Below are 10,002 nucleotides of genomic sequence, written 5' to 3'. Positions count from 1 at the left end.
TAGTGTACAGTGGTGAGCTAAATGTCAGGGGAGGTATACATAACAGTAAAGAAAAAATAGAGAGGATTTCCAGGAGCTATTGCTAAAACGACCGAACCGGTTAGCAAGTTAGCAGCAGGAGTTTACCTATTACTGAACTAAACATGACCTCATGAGATGGCCACCATTTTTTGTCTGGAGGAAAGTGTATGTGTATTCTCTGGTCTGTACACTGCAAAATCTTGCGTAAGCTTCGGTTTTTCATCTTCATTCTTTCTGGTTAATTTCACAACCTTGAGTTACATTTTGATGAAGAATATTGAGGCCAGCATGGTGTTTGATTATTTTGAACCCTTCTCTGTTGATTCTAAGGCAAGATACGGAAAAACTTGCACTTGCTAGCATGACATGATTGGTACCAATAGATGCCGTAGATGTGTAATTTTACAGGATACCACTACCTTTGCGCTAGTTTTAAAATAAGTGTAAGCAAAGTCCTAGAAACTAGCCAAGCCTGGGCACGTAATGACCACCAAAATACAAGACCAAACACCCAGGCTTGGAGTATCATTGTTATACCTTTATTATATGACTTATTAGTTTGAGATTTCTTATTCCCACCTGTTATCAAACGGGTAGAGCAGGCAGAAGTGTGATTTAACTTGAGGGACCACAGTCTGTTTTGGTTGACACTCCAGTCAGTGTTTACTCGAGCCCTCTCAATGGCCACCAGCCACTTTTTCCTTTGTGATTCCTCAACTGGTGTTATATTAAACTTGAGACTCAGATTTCTGCTCTTGTCAAGGCCCTGACACAACAAACCAATGGTCTGCTGTTAGTCAATTTTTGGCCGTCAGTGTGTCCGTCGGCGTGGATTTGGCAGTGTGCAGATCAGCTCAGTGCACAAGAAGAGAAGTTGTGTCTTGAATCAGTCCTGTTGGTCTTCCAGTTTCCATTTTTTTAATGGCTCATACAGACTACTGTCACCTGCTGCTATGAAGAGTTATTTTGTCTCACGCAAGATGGTTGGCTGTCAGTCATAGTCTCTGCGGTGTTCAAGTGCAACTTTTTGGTGGAGACACAGGTGATATGAGGTCATGTAACAGTCTCCTTCGTTACTAGTAGTTCTTTGATGTCAGTTTGGTGTGACTGTGCACACAAACGCTCTTCAACATGTTGAGGTGATGAAGAAAACAATCTTAATTTGCCACTTTTCCAAGCAGTTCTCTGCACTGCTACAAACTGAAGGTGAACATTCCCCCACATCGAAATTGTATACCGAAAGCAGACAGGAAGTTGACTCAGAGAATGAATCCTACAAGTGGTCGTTTTACGTCACCAAGCTTCCCACCCATATTACACTAAGGCTACAGGTGTTCTGCACAGGTGTAGTTTTGTCATCCCCATTTTACTCTGAATCCATTCCAGACCAGATTTAAAGATACAATGGGGTCCTGAGCAGAGGGTGAAGTCATACCACCTCTCTGTGTGTGGTAATCTGAGCTTCTCTGTTTGTTGTTTGTGTGTGTATCCCACTGGCTAGCTAATTGCTGCCTCGCTACAATGGGCTCATATGGTGGTTACGGATGAAAACGGCATCCCGAACAACAACATTGTTGACATAGACTAAAAATAATGGACATAGCCGTAGCCGTAGCGGTGGATAGATTACTGAACGGGCCTACCGGGCACAGATCCAGGGGCCCAAAGTGTCATGGGCCATCCTGGCCTGTATTGAACAGGAAAGAGACACAATAAAGGACCATAAAGGACACAAATATACCTCAAAGAGACACAAGACAAGTACAAAGAGACACAAAACGACCACAAAAGACAGATATACCTCCAAGAGACACAAGACAACAAAAAAGACACAAATATAGCCCTAAGAGACACAAAGTGGCCTTAAAGAAACAGAAAACCATAAAAAGATGCTGAAAACTACAATGAGATGCAAAAAATAACGACAAAAAGAGGCAAAACCAGCACAAAGTCTGTGTGTCTTGTTCCTATATAGGAGAGGTGGTGGGGCCTTTTGCATGTCTGCGCCCATGGGCCCATTGTCTCATAATCCGCCATGACCGTGATCAGAGTTGGGTATAACGCGTTACAAAGAAAGATGGCATCGGGTTATTCTTGTCCTATTTTTATTACTTTCACTATTATTTGAGTCACAGTGTGTCTGTTCATGTGCCAGCCGACATGTTGTTGTAGTCACCTAAAAGCGTCAGCAGATGGCAGGAGCTACATTTGAAGCGCCACACGTAAACCGTCAAGCTACTGTATCGTCCACAGGAAGTTCTGACAAATGTTTCAGAATAAAAGCCTATTTAGAAAATGGAGGGATTCTCTAGCCAAGGTTATAAGGGGCTTTTAATTTGAAACAAGTGTTCAGTTTGAAATGATGTGTGTGATATGTTAACTTTACAAAGACAACGGAGCGGATAAAAAGTAAACATGTAAACACACAGAGGGATTAATAAATAACGACCGTCTATAATGTAGTTTGTTTCAAATGAAGCTGGGAGCCTCTGCAGTTGTGGTGAGTAAAAGCCCCGCCACTATTTGTTAATGTTATTACTTTATGTCCGACCGTGAGGATGTACCATTGTTTGCTAGCTTGATGCTAATGACCGTAATGTTAACTCAGCGGGTTGACAAAGTGCCTCTGCTGTTTCACACCATCATTTCCCCCTTTTACTCTGTGTGGTAACATCCCTAGAGGAAATATTAAAAACGCTGGGGTGTTGTTGTCATACAGTTGTCTACGGCAGCAGATCGTTCTGTGTTTCTACTGGTCAAAGTGACGGCTGTGATGGGAGAATTGGATCTCAGTGAAGGGCAAGTGGTCCATAACTTTAATTTTGGAGACAAAAAAATGTAGGCTTAGCTCCCTGTGGTCCATTGCCCAATAGGAAATGTAGCATACTCAAAAGTACTTTAAAAGTGCTTGAGTTACTTTTCTCAGGGAGTAACGTTGGAAGTACTTTTAAAATAATTGAGTTTCTTTACTCAGGGAGTAACGCAGTAAAGTAACTGGTTACTTTTTAAAAAAGTAATGCAGTAACATACTTTGATTACTTTTAAAGTAACCCTTACCCAACACTGACCGTGATGTGACCCACTGGTTTGTGGACTACTGTTTTGAAGACTCAAGTTTGGCATTTTGGTCGTAGTCATCTTGGATTTTTTGAGCCAGAAGTGACCATATTAGGATGAGAGGGTGGAGCTGTGAAGGAGTGAGGGGTGATACTCTGAGTTATAGATGTGCTCTGAATATCGTATTTAGCTCCTTTAAGTGCAGCAGATAACCTTCTTATGAACCGACCAACAGTGTTGTCCTTCCAATATGGGAACCAGATCAGAAAACACTACCATGGATCATTTTTGAAGGCAATGACAAGTTCAGAGGACTTGGTTTCCGTAGTCCTTTCTCACAGCAGATGTTTCAGCTTGTCACAGTAGGAGAGCACAAGTGTAATAATAATAACAGGAATGATGGCTCTGTTCTATTTAAGAGTTTCCAGTGAGGGTGAGCATGCAGGATACCAGGAACCTGAAATTAAAGCAGCTAAATGAAATTTGGCCATCATTAATTTCAGTATTTACACCTGCGCCGTTCCTACTGTTGCAAGTCAAAATGTCCTCCCTGAAAAATGGCCTATTCAGGATGAAAATAATTAGCAGACTCTTGAAGCTTGCTCACATTATGTAATCCACCCCAGTACATCACGTTTGTTTTTTCCAAAGTTACATTGTTGTAATGTATTGAAAAGCAGACTTTTTAATTACCGTGCAATGACAGTGTATGATTGACAACATTTAATTCAGACTAGACGTTCACTGCGATGGATTACATGACTCAAGTTCTAAGAGTCTACAAGTTGATTTTCACGCTGCAGAGAAATGAATGGAATCCAATTTGTGTCTGGAGCTGAACTGTCAAACAAATAAATTGCAAACACACTGCCATGGTCCTCTAAGGTAATGTTGAGAGCTTCAGTACAATTATGGGTAGTAAGGCTTTCTGGCCATGATACAAGTCCAAATACTGTTGATCATCTTTATCAGTCCCTTTAGTGCTGTGGGAGAAGGACACAGAGAGTGTCTGGCTTTCTTTTCTCTCTTCATTTACCCTCATTTCATGGTGAGACCGGTCTCAAAGTCACACATTTAGCTCGCAAATGGATGGGAACAGAATGTTTTCTGCCTTGTGTAAAAAAAAAGAAAAGGGAAAACAAAACAAAAGAAGACCTAAAATGCCTCCAGTGGCACTCAGGTGTCTCTCAGAACAAACTGTATTTTATACTTTTACCTAATCCTACTGTGGCTTTGAAACAGCGTCGGGCTGAAATCTACAAAACTGCAAACAAGCTGAAATGTCTCAAAAACATGGCGCAGCTGCTGTTGTATTATCTGAGACAAACTGGCATAAACAGCAGTGAAAATGTGTCTAGCACTAAAAAAAAAATCCTCCCTATAGGCTGACTTTGAAGAGGGAAACCGCAGGTGAAAAATATGGCAATGAAAGCTGATTAGTGCTTCTGGAGAGCAGCCCAAAATCTATAATATGAAAGTAGGGATGCGTCTGATTATCGATCAGGGAGTGTTGAAGAGTGTCTCGGCTGTGGACGGGTCATGAAGAGTGACGATGTCGTAGGGATGTGATTCCCCTCCTGTGCGTTGGGCCCATTATTTCTATCTACCTTATGTGTATTCTTATATTCGCCATAAAAACATTTACGATTACAGGCAGTATGATAGATATAAACACCTTTAATAAACAGTGGGGCCATAATGTAACAGCATCACAGGGTCTCAGAAGACTAGTCCATAAAAGAGTTCAGTTGAACTTATTTGACCTCACTTGCTTTTCAATCTTCCTCTTTCTTGCCATTTTACAGTTTACAGCAAGTTTGCCTCCAAAGTCTTTTCTGTTTGTAATTGAGTCCCTAAAGCTGCACTAATCAATCAGTTTTTTAATTAGCGATGACTCAAATGACTGGGTATAATGTAAAGGGGGTGGGGGGTGAGGAACCCACAGAGAACAATCACTTGACTGCAGTTCATCTTACCCATCGAGATAGAATGGCGGTAGAATGGACACTGAACTGTTTTCCATGGTAATTTAACAAGTACAAAAGAAAATGGAGCTTCTTGTTAGTTGTTATGGTGACAGCACACATCATTTGGGCTGAAAAGTTTCTCTCTCAGGAGTCTGACAATTCAGTTTAGCCTATTCTTACACCTGTTTTCCTTGATGCAACCGTGCAGCAATCTATGGGTACATTTCAAATCATATACTTTCTCTTTTTACTTTTAGAAGGTACTGCAGCTGCCCTTAAAAAGTACGTACTGTTGCATGCAGTGTGCACATAATCGGGACATACAACTTTCCCATGACATAATTTTGACCCCTTTTTATCTGTTATTCGGATCGGGTATCGGCACCAATCACGTTATTTTTACAAAATCGGAATCGGTAATAAAAGATCGGAGTCGAGACAACAGGTTCAGCGGCCACCGCTTCTCTCTTTATTCCGAGCAACACAGCCACACTTAATGGTGGAACCTCGCCTACCACAGCCCTACAGCGACTCTGGAGGGACAATTTGTTTACAATTCAGAATTTGTTTACATTTTGAGCTGCTGAATTGCTGATAAGCTTTTTGGATACTATTTGAATAAAAACAAACCATATGTGACAACATGGATGCAGTCTTTTTTTTCGTTTCTTAATGCTTTGCAAAGTATCGGATCGGACTCGGTTTCAAAATAAAGGACTCGGTATCGGATCGGTATCCCTATCCGTTACCTTGGAGATCAAAGAAAATGCTGTTCATCGAGCTTGCCAAAGACGTGCGTCAACTCAGAGAGCTCTGCTGCTGTTACTTTTGCAATATATGTTGTTTACAACAGTAAAATTATATCTGCATTTCTCTGTCATTGTTATTTATAGTCATGTCCTTTTGTTGTCAGAATCTTTATGATTATTTTGTTCCCTTAAACAAATAATATTCCTGTTATTACTATTCAACTGATCATCAGTCACTTGGATGTGCTGTCATCTGTCATTGTGACTTCTGACAGCTGTCAGCAAGCCATCAAGCAGTCATCTCTGCGGCTCAGCCGATGTGACGAATCTTCCGCTGTGCAGAGGATTGTGGGTCAGAATAGGCAGAAAAGCATGCTGGCTTGCATACTGCAAATGCAACTCAATGTAGTAGAACATCCTGGTATTTTTGATATAGGCCATTGGACATATGAAACTGTGGACAGGGTTACCTCTTACAAATATTTGGATACCTTTTTTGATGAACATCTTAAATTTGATGTTAACACTGTAGATGTTGTGAAGCAAGGGCAACAGACCTCCTCTGTAAACTGTAATACTTTTCCATCAGTCCCATCACCCTCTGTCTTTTCTATCAGTCTTTTTATTGAGAGCCTTCTAGGCTTTCTATTTATCTGCTGGTTTCACAGCCTCACATTGAAGGACAGAAGCAGTTTACATGGCATTGTTAAAATGTGCTCCGAGATCACAGGAGTGACACAATGGGACTTGACCGGTTTTTGCAATAAACAAATCCTCCGGAAAGCCACAAGTATTTTAGCTTCTTCTGGACATATTCTTGTAGGGGAATTTTCTCTGTTGCCATCAGGGCTTTGTTATGCTTTGCCTGCTTGTAAAACTAACTGGTATTCAAAATCTTTCATTGCCTGAATATGAATCATACTATGTACTGGGACATACTATATATTTTTCTTGCATACTGAATATGATGGCAGTATGGGTATTGGAACGCACGGCATGTTTCTGTCTTTCACAGAACTAAGACTAGCCCTAACTTGAGCTTAATTGCCTTGTTAACTCATCGTAAAACACACTTCATTCAAACTCTAGAGGAACAAAATAAAACTTACCAAAACCATCGTAGTTAGTTTTGTTAGTCACTGAGTTAGTTAGGCCACTGTTCCAACAATTACGTACTCTGGTTTGATCGAAATAAATCCTTATTTCACCAAGTTGGATGTAAAAAATATGCTGTCTCTGCATGCTGTATTCACTTCGCAGAATCTCTGACTTATTCATTGGAGCACTGTTGCCAACTCCTCAGTAAGAAAAGTAGCTATTGGCTGTCCTAAAAGTCGCTAGGAGTCCCTAAATGACGTCATTGCCTAATTTGCATAATTGCCCATATGCATGTAATTGTAATGGCTGCTGTAGGAGGGAGGAATAACGTCGGGACTCGTGGAAGAGACCAAATCTGAGTAAAAAACACCCTGAATATGTTTAGAACTCCAAATGAACCTTCTTTCAGTGATTTATATTAGACAAAGAAAATTTTACATTTACATCCCGCCCTGACTGTAAACCAGGTCGGGATCAGCCAGCGGCGGTTCCGCACGTGGGCGATTCACTTGCAGTCTGGACGTGGAGGGGTTAACATCTCCTGCTCTGACTGCAGCTGGGAGGGAGGACTGGGCCGCCTTTGAGTGCTTTGGGGCGGGGGAGGGGCCTACGGCAGCATCCGCTGCTCGTTGAGAGGAATAAGAATGAACGTGCTCTCACGTCAGTCAGTCTCCAATAACATCAGAAAAAGTCGCTAGATGTCCATTCTACTGTAATTCTGTTTCTCTGAAGTCAGCTCCATTAAGCTCTCCAGCTTCTTTAAGCTGACTGTTTTAGTTTTACAACTAAGTATCAGTTATTTGCTGGTTCAGTCTAATAACTCTGATGAACCTACTGTGGGCTACCTGAATGGACCCAAACAGAGGAAAATGTTGCTGCTCACAACAGTCTTTTCTTTGTAAAAAATCTGCTTCTTATTTGGAACTTGCTAAACTCTGATCTGTTTCTCCAAACCCCCAGGAGAAATAAGGAGTTCTTTTGCTGTGCTCATAGGCTTCTCAGATGTTTCTCAACTTTAAAAACAGATAAAATACACAGAGTTAAGACGTGTATTTGATCACTGAGATAAATGTCTGAATTGTGCAGGCTCATTTATACACCAATTAAGTTTTCTTTTTGATCTTACTGTTATCTGAAGAGCTGAATATTTCAGACAAATAAAAACGACTTCAGTGAGAGAGGAAAAAGAGCATTTTAAGGTCTTAAATTAGGATCGGACTGAGACAAAAGGAAGGCTGTTTCTCCGGAGCTGAATTTAACAAGTATGAGAAAATGGTCAAATCCGATATTGATGTTATATTGAGTTCAGTTATGTCTAGGAGAAATAGGCTGGACAAAAAAAGAGATTTTCCTTTCCTCTGGGCAGGCAAAGTTAGCGACTAGCAGGATGAGGCTTTAGTGGTGAATTTGGCAGCAAAAGAGTCGCATATTTCTGTCAGAATTAACACGTGAATATTGGACTTATGATCATCAGGTGAACGGAAACATGACTCAAAGTGATGCTAATGTTGCTCTGTATCAACTGGATGTGTAATTAAGCAACTGTTTGCTGACAAGTTGGTCATATCAGCTTAAAACATGAGGATATGTCAGTGTTCACAGCTTGTTTCTGCACCTGCAGATCTGCCAAAAACATATGTTTGTGCAGGTTTGAAGTGCTATTTTCTTGAAACACATTAAACAAATCTGCCTGTTAAGATTATTTCATGTGTTTGTTGAAACAGATTAAACCGAAGAGTTGAAGATTTTACAGTTAAATTAGAGACAGTGACCTGTTGACTATTTTTACAGTGCTGATTTTATGTAGAGAATCCAGATAATAAAGCATAATGGTAAAATACAGAAAATGTGGTGCCAGCCCAGGATTTTTCTAGTTAATAGCTACAGAGGAGTTTGATAGAAGAAACATTTTCATCAACAAAACATCATGGTTTGTTCTCAGTCCCTTTATTTGCGGTCGTGATCTCATTTTGCCTCAAATCTGAGTCAATTTATTGTGAGTAACCCTCATATAATGTGTGTGTTTGCTCCAGGTCTGGACGACTGCTTGCAGCAATACGTGTGTGTGTTTGAGCGCGGAGGTGTGTGCGGGGAGAGGCTGTTGAGGATTAGCCACGCCGAGCTGGAGGAGCTGGGAGTTTCTCGCATCGGACACCAGGAGCTCATTCTGGAGGCGGTGGACTTGCTCTGCGCTCTGGTGAGTTTCTGTGTGTTTGTCTCTCAGTTTCGACGCAGTGCTGAACCCTCATTAAGCGTCTTTATTGCTGCAGCTGGTAATGTATTGGTGTTCTGCTTGAATGCACAATGTGATAGATTGCACAAAGTAAATTGTCACTGTGCTGCATCAAATCTTTGCATCTCCGAGTTGTTACAATCACAAACTAAGAGGAAAGTTTTAAAATATTCAAACTCAGAGAGAAATGTGAAGTGTTGTGTTTACCAAAACAGAAGCACTGGAGAAGATACAACTGAAAATCATGAATTACCAGTGGTGGAAGAAGCACTCAGATCTTATACTTCAGTAAAATTAGCAAAACTGTAGTGTAGAACAAGTAAAAGTCCTGCATTCAGAATCTGACTCAAGTAGAACTACAAAAGTATTGGCATCGAAATCTTACTATATCTTACGTCTGTGTGTGTGTCTGTTCCACGTTTTTCTTCTCCTCACTGACTTGGTCAATCCATGTGAAATTTGGCACAGTGGTAGAGGGTCATGGGAGGATGCGAATGAAGCAATATTACATCAATTGGCCAAAGGGGGGCGCTATAGCAACCGATTGAAATTGCAAACTTTGAATGGTCATATCTCATGCCCCATATGTCGTAGAGACATGAAACTTTGCACAGAGATGCCTCTCCTCATGAGAAACAGATTTACCCCAAGAACCCACAACTTCCTGTTATATAGATTTTCCGCCATTTTGAATTTTTTGAAAAACACTTAAAATCGATCTCTTCCTAGGAAGTTTGACCGATCTGCATGAAACTCGGTGAACATAATCTAGGGACCAATATCTAAAGTTCCCTCTTGGCAAAAGTTGGAAAACTTACTAAAACTGGGCTTCTATGAGGCAATGAATATTGCGGAGGGCGTGGCTCATCACATAAAG

At 40.9% G+C, this 10,002-nt stretch overlaps 1 protein-coding gene across 1 annotated transcript in view; it reads left to right on the top strand.

The window, feature by feature from the left end:
- Positions 1 to 8,378: 8,378 nt before the first annotated feature.
- The window catches only part of cnksr2a (connector enhancer of kinase suppressor of Ras 2a), a 67,132-nt gene continuing 65,508 nt past the window's right edge, over positions 8,379 to 10,002 (top strand). The window contains exons 1-2 of the mRNA XM_050057376.1: positions 8,379 to 8,388; positions 8,926 to 9,089. Of these exons, the coding sequence (XP_049913333.1) occupies positions 8,379 to 8,388; positions 8,926 to 9,089 (174 nt within the window). The remainder of the gene's footprint in view (positions 8,389 to 8,925; positions 9,090 to 10,002) is intronic.

This window comes from Epinephelus moara, chromosome 11, assembly GCF_006386435.1.
Source record: "Epinephelus moara isolate mb chromosome 11, YSFRI_EMoa_1.0, whole genome shotgun sequence".
NCBI lineage: Eukaryota > Metazoa > Chordata > Actinopteri > Perciformes > Serranidae > Epinephelus > Epinephelus moara.
The sequence above is the reverse complement of the archived record's forward strand: the minus strand, read 5'-3'. Positions and strand labels throughout refer to the sequence as shown.